Source organism: Panthera uncia (genome assembly GCF_023721935.1).
Source record: "Panthera uncia isolate 11264 chromosome C1 unlocalized genomic scaffold, Puncia_PCG_1.0 HiC_scaffold_4, whole genome shotgun sequence".
Lineage (NCBI taxonomy): Eukaryota > Metazoa > Chordata > Mammalia > Carnivora > Felidae > Panthera > Panthera uncia.
In genome coordinates, this window is record NW_026057585.1 from 12,336,069 (window position 1) to 12,361,828 (window position 25,760).

Consider the following 25,760-nt stretch of genomic DNA (forward strand, 5'->3'; position numbering starts at 1 on the left):
AAAAAAAAGTCTATATGGAAAAATCATTAAAAAAAAAGTTTCCTCATTTATAAAATGAGAAGGCAAACCAGACAGTTTTTAAGGTTCCTTTTTGCTTCAGCATTCTGAGCAATGTCTAACTGCTAGTAAGAGTAATAAACACTTAAACTAAGTCCTTTATTAGTATTTAATCAAATAGGCTAAACTCTTCATCAGTCAAAACAACTACCTTACGTATTAAATAAAAATCAGAATGTACTGTAATAATAAATTGACCAAACTCTCAACTGTGTCATGGTAATTCAGTCACTAAAATATGTAAAGATGAAAAACCACTCTTGTTAGCTTAACAAAGTGTTAAATGTAGGAGTGCCTGCGTGGCTCAGCTGGTTGGGCATCCGACTTCGGCTCCGGTCATGATTCTGCGATTCTGCTGTTTGTAGGTTCAAGCCCCGCATCGGGCTCTGTGCTGATGGCTCAAAGCCTGGAGCCTGTTTCAGATTCTGTGTCTCCCTCTCTCTCTGCTCCTCCCCCACTCCTGCTCTGTCTCTTTCTGTCTCTCAAAAATAAATAAACGTTAAAAAAAAAAGTATTGGGGCGCCTGTGTGGCTCAGTCGGTTAAGCGTCCGACTTCGGCTCAGGTCATGATCTCGCGGTCCGTGGGTTCGAGCCCCACGTCGGGCTCTGTGCTGACAGCTCAGAGCCTGGAGCCGGTTTCAGATTCTGTGCCTCCCTCTCTCTCTGACCCTCCCCTGTTCATGTTCTCTGTCTAAAAAATAAATAAACATTAAAAAAAATTTTTTAAAAAAGTATTAAATGTAGCTACTGGTTGACTATGACTCTGAAATCTGAATGAATATTAAAACTTTATTTAGTGATTAGAATTGTATAACCCCCCCCAAAAGTTTATTTCTCCTTATTGACTAGAAGTAATCTTTGTTTTCATTATGTTTCCTAAATTTTCTGTGATGACTGTATATTGCTATGTAATAAAAAACAGAATTGCTAAAAACCTCCTTTATGTCAAAATCATTTGAATAGCATTCCTGCCTTTCCAAACAATATTACCTTTCACTACATCTAACTATCTAAAATATTCAAGGTAAATGATCTAGATGTGTCTTCAGAACTACAAGTTTTATATAATGGTTGAATAGGTAGCTTTTACTGGAAGATAGACTTAAACTAAAAGATGTTTCTTAAATATGGAATAAATATGTTACCTAGGTAATAACATTATTCAGACTAAGCAATACATGTGAATAGAGAGCCCCTCATTATTTGGGTGATTTTAAGAGGAAACAAAAAATCCTCGAGTTCTCTGTAACACTAAGCTCCCTTATAATCTCTTTCAGAACACTCTTGAAAACTATTGTTATTAAAAATAATAATTAAAATTAAACAAAATAATTAAAATTAATTAAAAATTATTATTCTAAACTTCCATTCACCTCTGCTTTAAAATATTATTTAATATTAATAATCATTTTAAACAACTGCATCACTATAGAGAAAAAGACTAAACTGAAACCCTGGCTTTGACTCTAAAATACCATACCCTCTCAACTCCCTGTGTAGGCTTCTGTGCAAGCTTTGCATAGTCTCACCCTTCTCAACCTGACTCACTCAAAGGCCACCTCCCCTAGCAGGAAGTCATTCTCTGGTCTGAATCCCAACTTTTTTTTTTTTTTTTGAGAGAGAGAGAGAGAGAGAGAGAGCGAGAGCGAGCGCGTGTGAGCTCGCACAAGCAGAGGAAGAGCAGGGACAGAGGGAGCTCCACATTGTCAGCGCAGAGCCCGACGCAGGGCTGGAACCCAAGAACCGTGAGATGATGACCTGAGCTGAAGTCACACACTTAATTGACTGAGCCACCCAGGTGTCCCCCCATCTACCTTTTAACAGAGTACTACATGAGCTTACATGTCGCTCCACCATTAAATCTGCAAGATCAACAAGTTGGATGGTGTTCTACTGATCTTTGTATGCCCAGCATAAACTTTGGAACCAAATTAATCTGGGTTCAAATCTCAGTTATCTTAAAAACAGTAGTTAGTCCTATTTAAAACCTAGGTTTTAGGAGCACCTGGGTGGCTCGGTCAGTGAAGCATCCCTTCAGCTCAAGTCATGAGCTCACGGTTCGTGCCCCATGTCTGCTTGGGATTCTCTTTCTCCCTCTCTCTCTCTCTCTGCCCCTCCCCTTGCTCTGTCTCTCTCTCTCAAAATAAATGAATAAACTTAAAAAAAATTTTTTTAAAAACCTAGGTTTTATATTTATTTTTTTAAATTTATTTTATTTATCTTTTTAATGTTTTTATTTATTTTTGCGACAGAGAGAGAGAAAGAGAGCATGAGCAAGGGAGGGACAGAGAAAGAGCAAGACACAGAATCTGAAGCAGGCTCCAGGCTCCGAGCTGTCAGCACAGAGCCTGACGCAGGGCTCGAACTCACAGACCGTGAGATCATGACCTGAGCCGAAGTCGGACGCTCAACCGACTGAGCCACCCAGACGCCCCTAGGTTTTACATTTAGACATAAATGTCTAACATTATCTTTCTATTTAGACATAAGACAGTATGAAAAAAACAAACACCACCCCGCTTACACACACAAACAGCAAAAACAGTTAATAAATTCCCACTCTTGTTGCCTGCTGCCATATGACCTCATGAAGGTTACCAACCTGGGTGCCACTTTTATCCTCCATACATGAGGTTAACAGCACTAACCCACCTCACAGATACACTCTAAGGCCTAAATGAAAATACACCTGTACTAAGCAAAATAACCCTCATACACAGTAGCCGCAAATTTCCTTTCTTCTTTCTACATCCAAACAGAAGCTAAATAAATCAGTGATTTATTAGGCACCACTCTCATCCATCCCCCTTTCCTTGTAAGCAATAATTTTCTCAAAAGAGACTTTACTTAGGACAATGAGATTCCTTCCTCTTATGAAAGCAGACTGTACATTTTAAGTAGAACCAACTGAAGAATTCCAAGTTGAATACCGACTTGAACAAACTTTATGAATCTTATGAAACAGAGCAACTCTTCACCCTGCTCAAACCTGGGTGGTGTGCAGGGGTGCCTAGGTGGCTCAGTCAGTAAAGCGTCCGACTTTGGCTCGGGTCATGATCTCGCGGTTTGTGAGTTCCAGCCCCGCGTCGGGCTCTACGCTGAGCTCAAAGCCTGGTACCTGCTTTGGATTCTCTATCTTCCCCTCTCTCTGCCCCTCCCATGCTCATGCTCTGTCTCTCAATAATAAGTAAAAACGTTAAGAAAAAAAATTTTAAACCTGGGTGGTGTGGATTAAAAAGTCTGATTTCCTAGGCTACAAGACGTTAAAGACAGCTATAATTAATGTAGTCCTTGTTTTAACAACTAACTTATGATGTTCCTATTCATTTATTACTTTTCTTGGACAATATTCTAAGATGTCACCACGTCTCTTAAGAATCCGTAACCTAGAAATACTACTATCCCAGAGTTTCAAGAAAAGCAAAAACAGTTCACTGGTCTTCTTTCCCCTTCCCCCTCAAGAGATCCCTAGGAGACAAAGAGGAAACAAATATTAAATTAGGATACACAGCTGTGTGTGTGGAGTGGTAGGGTGGTGAACAACTTTATTTCAACATCCAATGTATACTACTTACTGGGTGAGGCACATTTTATATATTATCGTATTTAATCTTCACCACCTTTAGAAGCAGATACTAGGATGCCCATCTTACCAATCAGTAAGGCTTAAAGTCAAATTAAGCACCCAGTAAACACTGGAGTCACAATTCAAACACAGACTGACCAGAAACCCTACACTTTCCTCTTTAGATCACCCTGACTTCTTAGCAGTACACAAGATCATGAAGTTAATTTAACTGAAAGCAGTTCTCTTATAATAAATTTGTTCTAACTCAAATCGGCATAAAATGTTATCATACCTCGACTGAAATGGAAAGGAGAATGCAAAGTACCTAAGAACCAGAACAAATTAAAGCCACAAAAGACAATTTGCTACGGTGCAGTAAAAATGTAGTTGTTATGATAATTAACATTTTTAGGTCTTCTAATATTCACCGAATCTTAAGCAAAGAAGGTAATGCCTGAGTATAGGCCACCTGTAGTTTCTCGATACTAAAATATTAGTCGCCATGTTCATAAATTGTAAGCCTTGACATATATATAGATTTTTTTATTTAGTAGAGCTATGACAACTTGAACATAAAAGTTCAGTGTACTTTCCTCTCAGCTACATATTGGCTTAAAACTGTTAAGATACCACCTCTTGCAGCTCTTACTCTTAAGAAATGCCATGCTAACATTGTAAAAGAAGGAATTTTCTACATATGTTCATCACTAAGGACGATTTCTAATACTAAAACTCTAGTCACGGTACCTTTAACTTTTTAAAGTTCTCTCCTACCTAATACCTCATTATCATCGAGTCAAGCCTTTAAGGAAGTTGGGTAGGTATTATTATTCCTATTTTATACTGAAGGAACAAAAAGCAAATTAAGACCAAGTAGGGGCGCCTACTTGGGTGGCTCAGGCGGTTAAGCACCCGACTTCAGCTCAGGTCATGATCTCACAGTTTGTGAGTTCAAGCCCCACATCGGGCTCTGTGCTGACAGCTCGGAGCCTGGAGCCTGCTTCAGATTCTGTGTCTCCCTCTCTCTCTGCCCCTAACCCACTTGCATTCTGTCTCTGTCTCTCTCAAATATAAATAAACATTAAAAAAAATTTAAAAAGAAAATTAAGACCAAGTTATTTGCCTAAAGTTACATAGTCCTTCACAGGCCAACTCTGAAACCTAATTACCAGTGTTGATGAGATCATGGTCCCTGGCTTTCCTTCTTTAAGGATCCTCTGGAGGTTATGGGGCACCTGGGTGGTTCAGTCAGTTAAGCATCCAACTTCGGCTCAGGTCATGATCTCACAGTTCGTGAGTTCAAGCCCTGCGTTGGACTCTGTGCTGTCAGCTCAGAGCCTAGAGCCTGGAGCCTGCTTCGGATTCCCTCACCATTCTCCACCCATTCTCTGTTTCTCTCTCTCAAAAATAAACAAACATTAGGGGTGTCTGGGTGGCTTAGTCGGTTGGGTGTCCAACTTCTGCTCAGGTCCTGAGCTCACAGTTTCTGGGTTTGGGCCCCTCATAAGGCTGCTTGGGATTCTGTGCTCCCCCCCTCCCCTGTTCATGCTCTGTCTCTCTCTCTCTCAAAAAATAAACATTAAAAAAAAAAAAAAGGGATTCTCTGGAGGTTAAAATTTAATAAAAGCTACAACTAAACTTAAATGGACCAAAATGATAATTTTGCGATATTTTTCAAATAATCTAGGTATATTAATATATAGGACGCTATGTTTACAAAAATTAGTTTACTTAATGAACTTGTCCAGTTGTAAAGTCAACTATTTCCATGAGAAAAAAAACACACCATGTATTAATATTTTAGTTATTTTTAAGCAAGACATAATACAAAACATGGACAACGGTTTGTCTGAAATCTTCAATATAAAACCAAAGCCAAAAACTTTCTAAAAACCTTAAGTGTGTTTCTCTTATGCCAAAACCAACTGGTAGGAGGCTTTGTCTACATATCTGCCTAGTTATTTCTCACAAATATCTACCCAATTGTCTCAGATTTATGCCTAAGATATTAACATATACACAAATGCAAAATAACAAAAGTGGTTGGAATCAACTTCTAAATAAATCAGTTAAAATTCATGTTTTATTTCTGAGAGGTAAGCTGCCATTACCTGGGATCACTGAGGCAAATGACAACCATTTCTTAAAGAAAAAAAAAAGAACCTAATCCATGGCAACATTCCAACAGAAGCTAATATATTGTGAAATCTCCTCTATACATAATAATGATGAATAGTAAGTTAGTGAGGCCTTTTTAGGGATACAGAGAATAAACTAAGACAGGGTAACCAACTGTCTGGGTTTGGCTGGAAATGAGGGAGGTTCCTGGGTCACGGGACTTTCAGTTTTAAAACCAGGATGAGTTGGCCACCTTTACTAAGGGGTAAAGAACACATCTGGGTGTTTAGATGGTTGATAGCACACAGCTAAAACCTCAAGTTTTTTTCCTAGCCGCCCTCTCCCCGTCCCCCCAAAATCACAAATTCAATTCTATTTTTACCTCATTCAAGCCCCAGCGAGCAAACAGAAACATGATACACATTAGTAGTTAAAGAAGGGAGGCGTACATTTTTCATGAGAATCTACTCTCGGCCATGAACCGACCAGGGACTTGGAAGTGAGAGAAGACTTCCAGCTTTCACTTCTACAATTTTCACAGAACTGACGATTTGAGCTGAAATCAAGCCAAGAGGTCCCACTCTTTGCTACGTGTCAACCAACATCGTTGCTGTTTTAGCAGGGAAGAGAAGTCTACCCCTTAAGAGAAATATGTCAGGACCAAGGAAATGAGATAGATACGTTTTAAAGGGCAAGAGCCAATACTGCCTTCTTTCCAATATCTCAAAGCTAGTCCGAGTTTAGTATACATTATCTACATACACCAACCTGTAGATCGGAGTGTATCACACTTGATTACACAATTTCAAGCCTAAATGCCCCAGCTGTGTACCACAGCCCTCTGAAGCCACAGCAGTAAGATGACTCACCAACTGGCAGGTGTCTTAGGGTCTACAAATAATGGATGTCTGCCTGGATGAGAACAAATGTATGTGCCCAACAGACGACCTCATCCTGCTTGGCAAAGAGAGGAGAGAAACTAAAAAACTGGTCAATAGTACTGTACTTGTTTTATAACGGAAAAAACCAGACTTAGCTCAAAAGAAGAGACTTGTAATTCATGCAGACTTTTAAAACGTCCTCTGTACATACTTTATATTCCAAAATTTTCACTTACCAGAAAGGTACAATAGAATAAGATCTAAGAGGATAAAAATCAGCTTTATAACCCCCAAATTAGAAACAAGTGAAAGTGAGAATTATCAGACTGAGTTCACTGTTTCAAGAAATGTGAAGTCAGAGTCACCAGAAAAATAAATCCATATTTAAACCCTCCTACTATATTTAATGACCTGATGTCAGTTTCCACTCAAGTGAAAATTAGTAGCTCATGTTTGAGTTCTAGTTCACTGATGTAGGTCTTTATGTGGAAACTGACACCATGCCAGTTAATAAGATATGGGTTTATAAATATGGAGTTTGAAAGAAACTTACCCTTTCCCTTTGTGCAGCTCTGACTTCCAACCCAGTTTCTATAGAAACAGGAGGACAAGTGCCAGTGCCAGAAGTCTGCCAATTAGAACTCATCTTTTAGTTGCTGAATAATAAAGCCGTATCCCAAAGTCGGCTATAGGTTTTTGATTGTCAGTAGTTCCTAAAAAGAAACCCAGGAGGAAAAAAAGACGTTTAACCAATTATTGTACTTAGAAATGCTCCCTCCTTTAAACTTGGCTATTAAAAAAAGCAGAGGAGGCTGATCCAATACCATATATGTTTAAAAACATTATTTATTAGAGCTTCAGACACTTCTAAACTTAAGGAGCACCAACAGAAGAAAAGGTGTCTTGGTGAATGTTTTTTTAGAATCTTCTATCATAAAAATCTACACATTAAAAATCATTCCTGTATCAAAATTGATATATTGCAATTTAGAGTATTCTCTGAACATTCATACCAGGCCATTCCCTGTAATTTATGAATCTTAATATTTACTGTGTTATTTATCACCGTGATTAATATGAATTAGAGCTTGATTCTTGTTGCTATGTGAGGACAACCAATTTATGAAGTTACTATCACACTACAATTAAAAAAACAAAGGCAATCAGAATTTACTCTCAATCCTGTCCATATCCATTCCCCTAGAAAGATCTAAACCTACTTCTACCAAATATTCTAACGTGTGGGGCACCTATCAGCAAACAGTGTCTCAAGTATCCTCACCATTATCTGTAAAAAATAACACAATGAAAAAATATCTCACAATGAAGAGTGGACTAGAACGGAACAGGAAGGAAGAAAAAAACACATAAGCGTAACAAAATAAGCAAGAGCCAACCGAGACAGGCAATAGCAACCCCTCCCCGTCTAGGTGACAGAAACCTCTGGTAATTTTCTGTCACCAGAAGCTCACTACCTAAGAACTCTTTGTTCCTACTTGTTGGAAATATTTTCTAAATGCTTTAAAGTGAATGTCACTGACTAGTGAAATCTGAAAATCTTATGTATGAGGTATAAGATTCTAAACATCCATTTTTATTACAGAGAATATGTATGTATCTACATCTTAAGCAGCTTTTCTTGAACTTTAAAGTACATACGAATTACCTAGGGTTCTCATCCCATGCAATGGGTCAGGGTGAGACCCTGTAATTCTTTATACTTCTAACAAGTTTCCAGGTGATGCTAACGGCTGCTGGTCCGAGGTCCACACTATCAATAGTAAGGCTACACTCTGAAAGTTTTGGGTTTTGGTTTTCAAACAGTGCTTAAGAGGTTCATTGTACGTGTTTGTACGTATGCTTATGACCTGTCTTTAGAGCAACAGATCTTAACCCTGGCTACACATTAGAATCATTTGGGGCACTTAAAACAAAAATATAATACCGGGACCTTGGCAGAATCCCACTCCACCTAGATCAATGTAAATGAATCTGAGAGAGGAATTTCCAGGTTATTAGTATCAAGAAGTTCCTTAGATGATACTAATGTACAGCCAGGTTTGAAACCTCTGCTGTAGAATGCAGAAAAATTCCAGTCAAGGAGTCTTTGTTTACCGAAGTATTTCTGATATAAAGAATATACACAAACTAGATGCCTATCCTGGAAGCAAGGTAAAACTACTGACAGTCAATTTCTATATGCTAACATACAAATTTTACGGAACACCAATTTCCCCAATATGCATTAAAATATGTAACTAAAAATATGTATGTACATAGCACCTGAGAGTGTTAATTGTTCCTGTAATGATAGTTCTACTCTGGACATACATGTAATAACGTGCTTATGCACTCAACTTTTTCATTAAGTCCTTCTTTTGAGAAAAGAATTGTCGGTCACCTGAGAAAGGTCATATACCAATTCAGCACTTAAAACCTGAATACACATTTATACCTGGTTTGCACAGGGTGACAGCCATTCCACAAGAAGACCCACTAAATCGCTATTTAGCATGGAAGTCTGGATTGATACCACTAGAAAGCTTGCAAGTTATGAAATATAGAAAGCATAGTCAGGGTGTTATACCAGAAACTATACATGACCACAGTGGAAACTCTCCTGACAATAGCAGAAAGAATAAAAAAAGACACGTTGAGAAAATAAGGATGGACTAGGAAGAAGACTGCCCTCAAATCTCAGGGTGGCCAGCAATTATGAGCCTGAGAAGAAATAAATCTCTACTATGCTTATTTAAATAAAAGAACACTGCTGAATCTCTGAGCAAGGACAGTTTCAGTCTTAAAGTGAATCTGAAATGCTAATGTATCTTTGGAGGAAATATCTTGGACTTGTAAATAGTTGAAAGATTTCCTATTTTGAATTACTTATATGTTTGTCTTCAATTGGCGTAGCGAATTAATTCTTCAAATACTTGGGTACCTATTGTATGTATACATACCAGGCATTATTCTAGATTTTGGGACTAGGTGAAGGATAGTTGTGTTACTTTCCTGAGACTGGTAGTCAAATCTTGATCAAGTCACATCACTCTGCTTCCTTAAACTTTCAATGGCTTTCTACTACATTCAGCATTTGTCCTTGGCAACTGGCCCTGACTTACACTTCACTATCTCCCTTCTTCCATCAGAATGTCAGCTCCATGAGAAAAATTTGTTTTCTTTACCAATATACTCCCAAGATCTACAATAACTCCTGGTACAGAACAGATACCTAAATATTTGAAGAATTAGCCATACTAACTGAAGACAAACCCAGTTTAGATAATGCAAAATAGGAAATCTTCCAACCATTTAGAAATCAAAGATACACTCAACTTTATCTATAATTCCATTCTGTCTCAATCCTGTTAGTAACCTAGTTAGGAGGCAGCAGATACAGGTGTGGTTCATTCATGGAAAGCAACTTGCACATGTACATGCACGTATATATTCATATCCTAGAGTCACTTTCGATTTTAATTTCAGACAGACTACAGTCACGTTATTTTTAGATTAACATCTGAAAACTCAAGAATATCCCAATCAGTTCCTGGCTCTGTATCCAACAACCAACTCACAAAACTTTTCTGGTATCCCTTTAGCATTTCATAAACTGAACAGTGGCCCTTCTCACAGACTGTTATGAGGCAAAATTACATACTAAGCTGGATTGAATTCCTTGGAGAAATAATTACAGGACTATAAAACTGTGACTTAAGTGACAATTTTCAGTGATAAATTCCATGGCATTTGCAGTTTCACTCTGCTTGTCTCTGTAACAGCTTTGAATTTATCTTCTGCAAATTCCTTCTTTCAGCCTCAGAGACAGAAAGGACATTATTCTGGCTCTTTCAGCTGGGATTCTTTTCCACACCGTCTCCCCTTCCCATGCCTTATATACGACATTACTCCAAGTTTATACGTCAGCACTCTACTCTCTGGGGGCCAGTGATGCTCAACACGTGGCCAACGACCACGGACTACATCAGAATTACCTGGGAAGCCTGTAGAGGAACAAAGACTCCGGGGCCGTGCCAGCCCGAACAAATCCCAGAGTGCCTGGGGTTGGAGCCAAGGGCCTGCATGTTTCCCAAGAACCACAAATGTTGATACACTCTACAGTTTGAAACCCGCCCAGACATCTTCTCAAGTTTGCAGCTTTACCCATCCCAGCCTCCAGAAAAAAGTAGCAAGGCAGGTATGGCAAGACGGCGACCAAGAACCCTAGCTGGGACCAAGGCCTGGCTAGAACCCTAGCTCCATCAACCACTAGCTGTCAGAGTATGGTCTGTGGTGAGACTTACAGGAGACAATGTGTGCACAGGACCTGGCAGAATGTTTGGCTTAAAGTGGGTATTTAACAAATGACTGCTATTATTAGTACCGTCACTTTCTGTCAACATGCCTCAACCTGATTATGCGTCCTCACTTCCCACCTTGCTCAAACTGCCTTGCGCTTCAGGATTCCCTATTTCTGTTGTTCCAACCATTTTACAAGTTGCCCAGGCTTCAGCCTGCTCAACTTTTCCAGTGATCAACCAGCTGTTACAGTATTCATGCTTGTCTGCCTGACATCTCAAGCCCTACCCTCCCTCACCATGCCACATCCTTCTCCAACTAACAAAATTATTTTGTAAAGTTTTTCTTCACGATCGCAGCTTCAAGTAACCTGTTCATGTGCTCATCCATACACCCTTATCTCCTATAAAAATCCATTGGCAATTAATCAAATACTGGCCTGTGACAGCTCTTCTGTAATTGTCTTAAACTGTGAACTTCTCCCCTGATATTTCACCATTTACTTGTTTTTATATTGTAATTACAGTATAAGCTGCTAACACAGGTAGAGACTATTTGATACTTTCATCTATATGCTCAGCACTTTACTTGTTAATATGCGGTCAGCATTCAAATGATTATACAGAAACTCTACTTGAATGCTTAATTCTAAGCGTTTGAGTAGAAGAAGCATGTTAAGTAATTTGACCTCAAGGTCAAAATCTTTTCTTGGCTGCTAAGGACAATCTTGTCTGAGGTTTGGAGGAATTCTGTTATACAACGAATTGCTTAAGGAGAGGAAACTGGAATGGGAGGGAGATGGAGGTAGTGGTCAGATAAGCCATAATCAGATATCCTATTGGAAAAAGAAAACTAGATGCTGCCACGAGCCATAAGCATTAAATTTACCACCTCAGATAAACAGCCTGTAAACAATAATGTGACTTAAGCTACAGAAGTGGCACTTTATAAAACCTAAGTTGTTATTACTAAAGTCACAGTACTCCCTATTTTCAATTTTAATACAGCCAGGCTTTTCAAAATGAGCACAAGTCAATTCAGAGGTGTTACTGGAATTATTTCCTTTACAGTAGAATCCTAAATTTAGACCATATGGAAGACACTGCAAAAGCACACAAATAATTCAAAAGGGCAGGTCTCAATTTATAAAACCAGAACTCTAGATCTAACACTCAGCCCAATTAATTTTTTGTTCACAGTGCAGCTAGAAACAAAATGATTTCATGCGTAGTTTCAAAAGACTGTCATGCTGTGTACCTTCCCATTTTGCATGATATGATCTCATATACAAATAAACAAATGTTCTATTTGTAACATATCTTCTTGTTCTTGAGATGAAACCCAAGACCTTAGAAAGATAACCAAACATGCAGAAAGAGTATTAACATAATCTTCCTTAAACCATTACAGTGACTTAAAATACTTGTTTGCTAGTTGGAAAAACTACTTAATGGGCTTTCAGTATGGACTAGCCAGAGGAAGAAAATACACTGGAAATTGACATTTTCGACAGGTATAAAACATCTGAAGAAATATAGGTGGGACTATTTAGCAAAGCTTTAGATGACAGCCAACTCATAAGCAAATGTTGTAAATGACACACTGAGAAACTGAAAAACAAAAACAAACACCCACTGTACCTCACTTTTCCCCTTTGGAAAGAGAAAACAAGAATTTCATGAAGAGCAAAATCCTATTCAAAATTTCAACACCACTTAAAATAAAGGAAACCTAGTTGTATTATACATTAAAAAAGTCGTGCTCGTGTTAAGTTGCCAAAGCCTGACACTTGATTAATGTTGGGGGCGTGAGAGATTGGAAGGGCTCGAAAGGCTGGTAGGACTAAATGGACAATGAAAATGGGAAGAGCAGACAAAAGCTGGATTTCTCATAACATTGCCTAGTCACTTCCCACAAACTGTAGTTATTTTTATAATTTAATCTCATTGGAAGACAAGGAAAAAACTAACCATTTTGGCTAAAATATCTATCATTCCAGTCTGATGGTACTTTTCTTCTCTCTCGCGCACGCACTCGCTCTCTCTCTCTCCCTCTATGCTGACCTGGAGGTTTAGAATCAGTGTTTGTAATGGCAACATTTTATAGCAGTTAAGTTCTCCCAGTACCATGAAATCACCACAAAGGGTGAAGGCGGTGGTTAATAGAAAACATCAAAACTTTAAAGGACATCAAGGCTGTAAATCCCATCCCAAATCCATAACCAGGATTTTACTATTTTGGCTCCCACATGAAAAAAATTTTTCAAATGCAAATTAAGAAAAAAAAATACACACACACACACACACACACACACACACCAAGTAGCACAAAAGCTCCCCCTGGGATTTTGCAAACACAACACACTTGGGTGAGGGGAGAGAGCTAGTAAAGGCAGCAGAGTGCCTAAAGACTTGCAATCAGAGAAACAATACCCCAACCAGCCAAAGCCCTCACCCTATTCATCAAATGCATTTTTGACCTCTAAAAACCCTCTTACCTGTTTACAAGAGTTTACACAGCTGTTTGCCACTGGAACACCACCTTGCAGAGTATAACCGTGGCATCCTTTGTTGATAATCACCTGTTGCCTAAGTAAGCATCATCCCGCATGGAGACAGACAGCACTAGGGCTCTTCCATCCGAGGTTAAAATTCAAAACAAGCCCAACAAGCCTGCATTTCAAGGTGGTCTTCGTCTGCAACTAGTTAAGTTTAAAACTGGCAAACGACAATGGCGTCTGAAGCCCACGGTGCAGCACTGCTGGCTTCCTCTTGAACTCCAGCGTTGTCACTGTGCACCGAAGTCTCCTGCTGCAAACAGGGGAGTTGTTCTCCTGTACTGGGAACAGCTTCCAAAGCTCAGGAGCCCCTGTACAGGATAACGCAGGAACTAAAGGCAAACACTTTTTCCTCCTTAAGGACGCCTCCATTTTTTCCTCACACTCTGTACTACCAACCGAAGTGACTGGGCCTGAGTGTGCGTTCGTACCTACGAAACCGTCACGGTGCATGCACATCCAAGGCATGTGGAACCACAGGTCAAATAAGGCACAGATACCGAGTAACGGTTCTAATTACAAACGCTAGCTCTCAGGAACTCTTCATCCATTCAGCACTAAACCCATCACTGCATAACTCTGGGAAGAAGCCCCTGGAGACGGAGGAGCTTCTCCAATGTGTCAGGAAAGGCTTTATTAACATCATCATTAACATTTAAAAAGCAAACGGAGCATTTCTCCTTCTTTTGGCAATTTGGTGCAAATGTTAAGTGCAAGATAAAGCAATCTCAAACTTTTCTTCAAATTAAAAATGAAACTAAGGCCAAACGTGATGGGTGAACAAAATAAATCAAAACTTAAATTTCAGCAACTCCGGCTCTTCAAACCAGCAAAGCCCCCGACTCGTGCACTGTGGTGAGGCTTACGGTGCTTGCCCCGGCTTCTTGCGTGCCAGCAAACAGCACCATTTCCTCATCAAGTTGAGGACCGAGAAGCAAATGATCCCCTTCGCTGCAAACAAAGGGGGTCACAGTAACACTAGTGATCCTTCAGAATTGACACACCGTGATAGTCAAAATGATGGTCTCCCTGCTTCTTGCTCAAGACATACAAGATCTGAGCAGCAGCAAGAACCCCCTCAGCTGCAAACAAAGGGGTCAAAGGTTTGCCGTCAATTCACTTCCAGGCAGAAAAACATTTTCCTCAAAAGAAACAATTTATTTAGAATAAAACAAAAGCAGCTCAACTGTGAGCGCACGTTTGAGTGACAGCTACTTTTAAGCTGTGTGAGCCATAAAAAGGGTTTTTCTTTACTTTTCCAGAAATCTTGTGTACACAGCACAAAGCAAGAGGTCATTTTTTTTCCACTTAAAACACCGGCATTGGCATCACAATAGCAGATACACAACTTTAAGCTGCCATTTTAGTAAAATGCACAAATACTAAACAGATTAGCTTTCTTCCATCAAGAGGCCCATGTAAACTCCACATAAGCCATAACTTCTCTTCAAAAAGGTCCATTAGAGCTTTGAATTCCATATCTTCAATCCGCAGTTCACCAGTTTTGCTTGCGGGGGGGAAAAAAAGGTTATTCAGTACAAATGTTTACAATATTAAAAATATATATATTTCCCCTATGCCATTATAGATGAACATAACATTAACAAGACCTTCCATGGATAATCCAGCTTGACTTCAAAAAGCACCAATAATACCCACTGGCACATACCTTGAATGAGTTTACCGTATGAATAGACAAATAACAAGTAGAACAACAGGGTGGACTTTTTTAAGGACTGCCACTGAGCGAAGATTACAGGACTGAAAATACCCCTTGTACTCATGTAACTGAGTAAAACATATCAAACAAATTCAGAAAGACAGGAAGTTTACAATCAATTTATGATCAATATATTCTAAGTAGAACTTAAAAAATGAAACTAAAAAAAAGGTGGAGTCAAACTTTTACCCCCTCTGTTTTCGTTCTGTAATTTATATGGAACAATACAGAACTATTCTGTTGCTATAGAAAGGGGTCAAGATACAAAGCCATTTAAAAATCCACCTTCATCTGGGTTACCAAAGACAGCCGCTGTTATTTTAAGAAAACACTCGTACAGACAATTGCTAAACACCCAAAGAACGCTTTAGGACTTTTACTTTTCAACTGTTTAAACCACACGTATAAAACTTTTTACTCAGCTAGACAGTTCACTGTGGTTACCTGAAATCATTGTCTCCCTTTAGGGACATCACTAGAAGCAGACTGCTAACGGGGCCAACTCCACCCCACTTCTCTTCTTGTCCTCATACCTAACTGCTATCTCAAAACCAAACACTGTGGCAGAAACAGAAAAAAACATCCAGAAGTTCTCTCCCAAACTTTTCACATAAAAAGGTCATTAAGGCCCTCTTCTCAAGAGGAGATCCTAATTCTATCACCACAGAGGTTTCGGTGAATGGTCCCTGTATGGACCTAAATTGCAGTTCAAGCTGAATTTGCATAATGAGCAATTTCACGGTCTAAAAAAAGTGGATTTCAAATTTTAAAAAACAAAACAAATATGGCCAGTGAAAACCTGCTCATAACATTTCAAAATAAATCCAAACAGTGTTTGACTCTGAAAGCAACAAACACACACCTTATTTTTCTTACTGTACCTCAAGTGATCTGAGTTAAGGGCCAGAGTATGTGACCTTCAAAATGTAACAAAAGCTTATACCGGCCAGAGGATGGACATTTTAAGACGTAATCCTTAAAGGGAAAACTCTATCTACACAGTCAATGTAGACACACATGTAAAACCAGGAATTTAAATTTTTGTGTGGAAAACGCTTAATAGGAATCCCAGTTACAACTAACAAAATAACAGTAAAAAATTGGCCAGGAGCTGAATGCTTGCTTAATTTTCCATAAACTTTGGAGTTGTGGATCTCAAGTCTTAATTAGCTTGATGTTTTTCACCAGTAATACTTAATATGTCATTATATAATATACTGAAGAAATTTTCTTTGCATTCATTTGAGCTGAGTTCCAGAAAAATCAACCAAACGAGTATTTTTTTTTTTTTTAAGTAAAAGAAACAAGTGGTTGTTATAAAGAACATCCAATATTGAGATTATGAAATTCTGGCTAACGAGAATTAGAACCAGATAGCTTTAGACTCTTGCTTTTCATTCTATTCTGAAGGCTTAAATAGTTTAACAATATTAGGAACCTACGCAGCGGAATGGGCAACACAAATTAAGAGATTCATCTGGACGATGGCACTCTGTAAGTAAGCACCAAACTAAACATAATTAGTTATTTCTAATACATACATTTAGAAATGGTATCAAGCCATTGTTTCAAAAAACTGAAGCACAAATTGCCCAGACCTAACAAAAACCACCATGTCAGATAAAGATTCAAACAAACATGGAGCAAAAACCACAGTACTCTTCGGTTGGTTGTCACATCAACTAAAAAAAAAAAAAAAAAAAAAGAGGAAAAAAAGGGGAAAGAAAGAAAAAAAAGAAAAAGGGGAAAAAAACCCCCACACTTTAGATTAGAGTAAAATTATATGTCGTGGACTTCACTCTCTAAAAGAGCAAAATCATTTGTCCAGCTTTCTTATCAAAAGATATTCAAAAGTTAATGGTTAGTGAGAGTATTTAAACTGGAAAAATGTATCTAACCAAACTGTACTTTGACCCCACGTACACAGACTGCAAACTCACGTTACTTTCGGAACAGTGTCTCCTCCATATTAGTGTGGCAAGTACAGGTTTTTAAAAGCAAAAAGCACCAGGTCTTAACTTGTAGGATCTCAGGTATTTTCCCTACAAGCACACCAAGGACCTTTGTGCTCACAGCCTAGTACCTTCCTTCTATCACAATGGCTAGTTTTTCCAGTTTAAAAACAACAAAAACCCTAGAAAAACCTCCACACTTAAAAAGAAAGTTTATAAATGCATAGTGAAAACCAAAAAGGATGACACAGCAGTGATGAGGATTTCATGCTGACATGCATTAGACACCTGTCATAACGGAAAATAAACAAATTACATGACATTTCCCTGGGTTATTATTGGTGCTATTTCAAAACTACCAGCTTTGATAACAGAAAGAAAACAGTTGGGTTCTGCCAGGCTTTCTATAAGTCACTTTCACAGAATAGAAACATGACCATGATCCAAAAGGTCCTAGAGTTTCTAATCATAATTAAATATCAAGGGCCTTACCTAAAGTCCTCAGCATTTAAATCAAGGGGGAAAACATACTTACTAATGACCTGAGAAACTAGGGGTGAGGACAGGGATAAAGAAACAAGACAAAAAAAAGAAAATCATCCATTACTGTTATGCAGCAAAAGCCCTTGTTAAGAACCAGAAATCACTATAACCTTCAGCTTTGGAATAAAAAAAACCAAACTGTGAGGTTGGGTTAAATTATTTGGTTGGATTAAATTATTTTGTATTAATTCCAGGTGTCTGGGAAATACAACAATAAAAAGGGGTTTTCCTACACTGACATTTCAGTTCTCTGTGGTTGGACACCAGTGAAAAAGACATTCAAAACATTTTCAATAATGTAATGCCATCGCTACTGCTTATAAATGAAAATAAAAATACAGGCAAAATTTAAAAAGAGCGTGTCAAAGGCATTTCACGATGACTTAAAAAATTTCTGTGATCCAGATATGGCTAATTAATGCCCACTAAAACAAAAGCTGACTTATGAGCCTGCAGACAACTCTTCTTTCTATTATTGAAATCAGAAATTTGCATGGATACAAAAACAAAAACTCATCTTTGATGAAAAACACTTAAGTTTTGAAATACGCACAATTAAATTAGAACTGTACCTGCTATACCTCTCTGAAAGTCAGTAAAAACACCACCACACACCAATAACTAACCAAAGAATTCTGATTTTAAAAACACCTACCCACTTCTTGCATACTAGCATAAGACATATATGGTTTGTAACCTACTCCTCAATTTTTACTGAACAGTTACAGCTACAAACCAAAAGTGCATATACGGGATACAGAACTTAACTAATGATAAAAATGTGTTAGAGCAGACACTCGGGGAATGAACAGTGTATTTTAAGAGAAATACTCAAATACCTGATTAAAATAATTACATTGCTATACAATTTACCAGTTTGTACTTTGAAGATTCCTGATCAAATTTCAGCCATACAAACAACACTTCTGGTATAGGAACTATTAACCTAAATACCAATTCAAGCCATTTTTAGGTATATATTATCATCTTTATATAGTCAAGTGGGCTCTTCTCCAAATCCCAACTTTTCAAAATTTTGGGCTTGTAACTCTGAGGATTTTTTTTTTAAGCTCAAGGTTAAAAAAGAAAAAAAAAAGAAAATGAAGAAAAAGAGGAAAAAAAGTTACTCCTAAGAGTGGGAACTCCTAATTAAAGTAAACCCATCTGCTTGCTACCTTCAGGGCATCCCTTTCGCTTAAAATAATAGCTAAACTGTCCTGACTTCTATTTTAAAGGTTTATAAAAATATAAAAAAGAGAAAAGCTACAACTAAACAACTAATTCAAAAGAAAATTTCATCTGATGCTGTATCCCATTATACATCACAAAACAGGAACCATGTCAAAGTAGTAAATACAAGTTACACATGGACTTTAGGACGCACCACGGACAATGATCATGACCAGGTAATCTTCTTCAGATTTGGCCAGTGCCTTGGCAGGGGAATCCAGGAACTGCTGGGAGAACTCACAGGGTGGAAAAGCGTGAAGGACTCCGGTGTTTTCCTTGTCTTTATTGCCCCCCACAGGGAGGCTTATCACCCCAGCGGCCTGCTTTTGCTTTAAATAGGACACAAGGTTCCTAAGTGGCCTCTGAGTAGAGGTGGCAGTGTCTGATGTGGCTGAGGAAGAGGAGGACCTGCTGTCAGAATTTCCAGGCACAGCCAGAAGAATGGCATAACCATTGGGCCCTGCCACTTTGATGCGTCGAGTTACTTCATCCAACTTGGGCTGGTCCAAACGAAGACGCTGAGTGATCTTGAGCTGGGCTACTTTGCCTCCAGTTGAGCCCTCCACAAGAAGACTGCTAGCCACCTGGAGGTCACCCTGCAACAGATGCATGTTGGAAGGAAAGTTGCTGTTCTTCAACAGAAGCATGCCCTGCCAGGCCAAACAGAGTTTGGGAGAGGCTGCGGCTGCAGGGGCTGTCCCACCATCCTGTTTCTGGGAAGGGGACTTCAGCTTCGAGGAAGCAGTGCTGGTGCTGGGTGCACTCCCATCAGACCGGTCTTCTTTTTTCAGAGGGCTTTTTCCCTCGGTGGGAGCAGCTGTCCGGTGCTTCCTATCCCGTTCAGCTGATGCAGAGTTTTTACGGTCCCGCTTGTCACCCTGGCTCTTCTCCAAACTACCTCGTCTGTCTCTGACTGGAGAGGGCCTTTCCAAGAGAAGAAGACGGGAAGATCGATCATTGTCACTGTTGTAGCGATCCCGGCTACTGCTCAATTCTGGACTGCGGTCGGGAGAAGGAGCACAGTGACGCTTTCGGGGACGGTCGCTCTCAGGGGACCTCTCCAGGTGCCGGCCCCCGCTCTCCTCAGGTGGCCTTCGCTTCCTAGGCTGGTCTCTGCTGCTGGGCAGATCTCGATCACCTCTGTCCCGGTCCAAGGACCAGCCATCTCGCCTGCGATCCAGGCTATCCAGTGGCTCATAGGCAGGCACAGCAGTAGCTGCAGTCCGAGTGCTGCGTTCGCGGACTGGGGGCGGGGGTGGCACCCAATCAGAATCAGGATAAAGGTCTCTATCACGATCTCTGTATAGCAAGGGTGGTGTCCTATCCCGAGCACCCCTCAAAGGGTCAGGTGCCCGATGTCCAAAAGCATCCGTCACCAATTCATAATGAGTCAAAGGCAGAGGCTGCAGATATTGCTGCTGGTATCGATGCTCTGTGTCTGCAAAGTCTACTCTAAGGCGTCGATCTGGGCCCCCAAGTGGGAAGCCACGCATGTGGGTCCAGGCAGCATGAGCTGCATCTAGGCTTTCATACTGGATATACGCCCAACTATCACCTTTGCGGTAGTCTATGGTGCGGATGGTGCCAAATCGGTCAAACTCTCGAGCCAAGGCAGCAAGAGGCACCCAAGGTCCCAGACCACCCACCCAGAGGCGGGTGGTGGGTGTAGCTTTCCCATAACCAATTTTGATAGGATTCCGAATTATAATTTTGCCAGACATTGCTAGTTTGGCCCGGTGAGACATGTCTAGGTTCTCAAACTTGAGAAAACCATAGGTACTGGTCTGGCCCCGAGACGGCCTCTTGATGTCTACTTCTGTGATGACTCCAAAGCGGTCAAAAGCCCTTCTTAGATCACTCTCTGTCACAGTGATGTCTAGGTTGCCCAAGAAAAGCGTCCGGTTAGCTCGCTGATCGTCCTCGGGTGAGATCTCATCCACTTCTCTGAAAGGAGCAGCACCTGCTCCAGCTCCCACCCTTGGCTCAAGACTGTAAGCTGGGCGCACTCTTTCATAAAACGGGTAGTCTCGCTCTCTCTCCAGCTCACGGGGCAATGGCGGTGGAGGTGGAGGGGGCAGGCGGCCAAGGGCCAACTGCTGCAACCGGTAGTCTCTGTATCCCAGGGCTGCGCCACCAGGGGAAAGCGATCTCTGGCCTCCACCTCCTCCAGGGGGGTGCCGGTGACCACCTACAGAGGCCCCGACCACGCTGGCAGACGGAGGATAAGTATCTTTGTCTAAAGGGGAGCGGCTGCGGCGCCGGCTCACATACACTGCTTCTATCTTCAGCGGCCGGTCATAGAGCACTAGGCGGCCTCTGGCATGCTTGGCCGCCCGCGCGTCCTCTGGCCGCCGGAAGTTCACAAAGGCTACTCGCTCATCCCCGCTGCCGGAACCCGAGAGATGACTGATTTTGACACTTACATCACCGAAGCGTTTGAACTCGTGAAACAATCCGTCCTCCACCGCTTCGTCACTCAGCTGGGACCCCAACTCGCTTATCTTCAGTGTCTTGTATTCCCCGCCGTCCCCGCCGCCAGGAGCTGAGGAGGCGGCCCCAGAGGAACGTGACTCCCCGCCTCCACCCCGGGAGCTGCTGCGCGACTCGCCCCCGCCCGAGGAATTTTTGGTGCTTGGGGAGCTGTAACTATGCAAGCGGCTACTGGAGCTGCCCCCACCAGTGTCATACTCGCGGCTGCCACCTCTGCTGCTGGACTTGTCCAGATGAAGGCTGCGCCGCGAACCGCCGCCGCTGTCGGTCTTTCCGCTGCTACTCCCATTGCTGCCACCAGAGCCCCCTAACTTCTTGCTCCGCTCCCCGCGGGAAGTCGAGTCCTCACCACCACGGGAGCGTTTGGGCTTGACTGGGGAGCGCTCTTTTCCCTTCATTGTTGCGGGTCGTCGGAGGTCGTCTCCGCGGAGATGATTAACCCGCCGCCCCGCGCTCGTTTCACACAGCGGAACCGCACGCCGCCATCTTGGACTCCGCCGCGGCGAAGGCTCCCGCCCCACAGTCCTCATTGGTCAATTAGCTCCTCTCTTCTACAGTCTCATTGGGAAAATGATTTGTCTGTCTTTACATCTCCCCGCGCTCCGGAAAGGCGCCCGCCCAACCAATGTTATTGGGTTCCCAACGCCCTAGTCGGTGTATTTCATTGGTTATATTCGTTGTCCATCTTAACGGTTCCTCGCGCCAGGCTGTAGCTCCGCCCCCCGCACTCTAGGGTCACCTGACCCAAAGTCTGGAGGTGTTGATTGGACAAAAAGTCTGCCCTGTAACGGTACTTCTAGCGCGGTAAAAGCAGTGATCCCACCTCCTCATTCCTTTCATTGGTTTGTGACTCCATCCTTTAACCCACTATTTGGGAAGTCGGGCGATCTGTTCCAGTGTTTTTTCTGAAAGGCCAGCTTACAGCGCTCTCGCGAGAGAGAAAGCGCTCCCTTTTTGGACCTCTTCTTCCAACTCCTAGGGCGGCTGAGAGAAGTTTAAATCTGATTGGATGTTGACGAGGAAGTTGATAGGCTGAAATAACTGTCCATCATTCGCTTAAAGGGGTAGGCCCGTATACTAAGGCTGACTGAAGGTGAAAGAGTGGAACACGCGCTTGCTGTGCGACGTCACTAAGTCGTCGCGAGATGGTGACCAGAGCTAGCTCCGCCTCCTCGCGCTTTCGGCATTCGCTCCTCAAACATTTGTTTGGTCCTGCGGCGTACTTCGGTGTGCTTCGGGCTCCTGGAGCTCGAAACTTCTGGGCCGCCCACTTAGTACCTGTATGGGACGAGGGGCTGTCGGGGCGGATTCCTCAGGAAGCCGTCCCGGGGCGCCCAGCGGACACCATCTCAGTCCCGCTGGCTTCAGAACAGCCTGAAAAAGCTGGGGCCCGCAGGGCCGGCTGGCCGCGGGTTCACAGTTCGCAAAGTGCCGGGGCTCTCGGGGGCCCGCAGCGAGGAGGCCGCGCCGCGGAGCCGCAGCCTTCGGTGGCGGGCCGGCCCCCCTGGGCGCTCCCCGCTCCAGCCCAAGCACGCCGCGGGCATGTCAGTGCGCTCCCCACTTTCTGGTGCGAGTGCGTTTGGACTGCGTGATCCCGTAACCTAGATCTGTCCGCTCTTCCTTTGTAATGCCCCTCCCCGTTAAATGATCGGGTCAAGTTTACACTCTGCAGAAGTGTCGCGTTTTTTCTGCGGCTTCTCCTACCTCCCGGCGTCAGGTTAGTAGAAGAACCCGAGAGCACAGCCCCCTTTGCCGTCTCTCTCAGTGAACCTCTTGCCGCCTTTAGTCATCCGCTTCAACGCCCAACTTTCAATTCTTTCCGGGGACCTTTATTGGGTAAGGCAAATAAAACACCTGCTCCAGATGCGGCTCTTCGGCAGGTGGAGGGAGGAAGTGCTGAGTTCGTCACAGCGGTTAGGCTTTTTGCAGTCCTCCCAGGTCGTCTTCTGGCAGAGGTCACGAGAATTCTTGCGTCGATCGTCTCCTCGGCCACTTCTCTCTCAAGGCCCAATATGTATGTAGTAGGGAATGTGATTTTAAACATTTTTCCAAGGTAACAATAATTCCCCCAAACGGAGATCTAAACTCCAAAGCTAAGTTTTACGATTAGGACGGCAAAGTGTTTAGCCTTGCGTTAGCCATCCTTTTTCTAGATAATCTTCAGGAAGGTGAATATGAGTTTTTACTCTTAATTTGATCAAAGAAGCTTGAAAGAAGCCTAATAAGTGAAAGCATAAAAATCCGCGGCATTGTAGTGTGTAGATCTACTGGATGTAGCAAGATTAGCTATTAAAATAAAACTTCAGGGGCACCTGGGTGGCTTAGTTGGTTAAGTGTCCAGCTCTTGATTTTGGCGAAGGTCTTGATCTTGCAGTTCTTGAGTTAAAGCCCCACATGGGGCTCTGCTTAGGCAGCGCGGAGCCTACTTGAGATTTTCTCTCTCTCAAAATAAATAAACAACAACAACAAAACTTCATAAAGGCATAGAACGATGTGTATAACATGCTACCATTTGTGGTTTTCAAAAATAATACATATGCTTAGGTGCATATGTTTTGTTAATATATATATTCATAAAACTTCATTGAGAATACTTAGGAAATTGTTAGGAAGATCACCCTGAGAGGAGGCTGTAGTCGCCTACTTTTCATTGTGGGAGACTCAACTTTTCATTGTGTATCCTTCTGCATTATTAAAAGGAAACTTGTTTTACCATGTGCATGCTATTACTGTTTTGTTTTTTTGATACCAATTATATTTTGGCTTCCCTTAAACTATTTTTATGGAAAAAGAAAAAAAAAAAACATACGAAAGGAGAATACCGTAAAGAACTCCCATGTACCAATTTCAACAATTACCAACTCCTTGTTTCTTATATGCTCTCTTCCCACTCTCCCCCGTCTTCATTATTTTGTTCTGGGCTTATCTGGTACATTTCCTGCCCCAGACACGAATCAGCCATTTCTCCAAGGAGATCTGATTCCTTTTAGTGAGAAATGATATTTAAAGATAAAAATCTGGATGTTAGGGGATAAAGACAACAACAACCAACACATTATTTGTAAAAGCACAAAACGAAAGGCTTTATATTGTTAGGAGATTTTAATCTGTTTCAAGGTTATATTAAATACAACACAAAATTGAAGTTAAGCCATTATCTGATTACTTAATGTAATAGCAATCCAAATAAACCAGGCTCCAGAGTGACTTTGGCCTAAACTGACCTGCATAGGTGACTGAACGATCACAGAAAAAATAATGACCAAATCAGTACAGTTTCTCAAACCTCATGACAGGGACTGAGGGAGCCTAAGAGCTGAGGGAGAGAATTCAAGGAGCCACTGCCAGGATGTGTGGCAGTGCTTGAGGCTCGGCTAGGCTTAGCGGCTTGGCATTTGAAATAGGGAGCTTGATAGAAGCTACTGCCCACAGCTGGCTGCAGCAGAACTTGCCTTAAGGGGACTAATAGCCTGTCTGGTATGCAAAGGACTGGTAAGTTGAATGGATAAACAAAAAGGCCTAAATTCCATTATTAGTAACAGATCCAAACCATAACCTTGTGCGTATGTCCACAGTAAAATTGGATAATGACATGTGCATGCTGTAGTCAAAATGAGTGTTTCCATTTCCTTTAAAGTATGAAGGTGCTTAGTGACGTCACATCAGCCTATCTTCACACATGTGCTTTCCAAAGAGCTGAAGGAGGATGAAAGTGACCTATGGTTTAGAGGTCCAGGGCTTGTTTAAAGCCCTTTTCCTGGCATTGGTGATGGAGTTGTTGAGATCCAGTTAAGATTTCATCTGGCCTCCTTGTGAGTGCCTTGTCAAAAACCAAGAAACGGAGTTGAGGAAAAGCTGTCCTAGCCCAATCTGGCTTCAACATTGTTCCCGTGAAGCTGTATGATTCAAAGGCCCTAGAGGACACAGCCCAGGAGGAGAGCAGCTACAACTAGCTTTCTATATGAAGTGCCTTTTCCATATCCTTTAAAATAAATTTTAGATTTAAAAGATAAAAGCAAAATAGAAGTTAAGCACATGGACGAAAACTGCACCATTAAAAGATAACAGTGTGTTTGCGATCAAATGTCTCTTTCCATCCTCTTGCTAGGTTTTTTTACTGTTTGTGTACCCTCAATACACACACAGATAATTATGATCGCAATATGAAATTTATCTTGGGAGCTGAGAGCTGTTTGATTTCCTGGCAGATGCAAAAGGCCTGAAGCTGGGAATTGAAATTATTTTCCCACCCACAACTGTGAATTAAAATTTTCAATTTCATCTTCCTCCATAACATGAGTGGTCTCCTGACAGTGAGGTTTATTTTGTTTGGTCTGCAGAAAAA

The 25,760-nt window shown here is 41.5% G+C and overlaps 1 protein-coding gene across 1 annotated transcript; it reads right to left on the minus strand.

Annotated features, from left to right (window-relative positions):
• Window positions 1-14,614: 14,614 nt before the first annotated feature.
• Window positions 14,615-22,836, minus strand: RBM15 (RNA binding motif protein 15). The gene is made up of 2 exons (XM_049616611.1): window positions 19,080-22,836; window positions 14,615-14,987 (listed from the first exon to the last, which is right to left on the minus strand). The coding sequence occupies exons 1-2, from the start codon at window positions 21,943-21,945 to the stop codon at window positions 14,941-14,943; spliced, it is 2,913 nt and encodes a 970-aa protein (XP_049472568.1). The 5' UTR covers window positions 21,946-22,836; the 3' UTR covers window positions 14,615-14,940.
• Window positions 22,837-25,760: the final 2,924 nt, after the last annotated feature.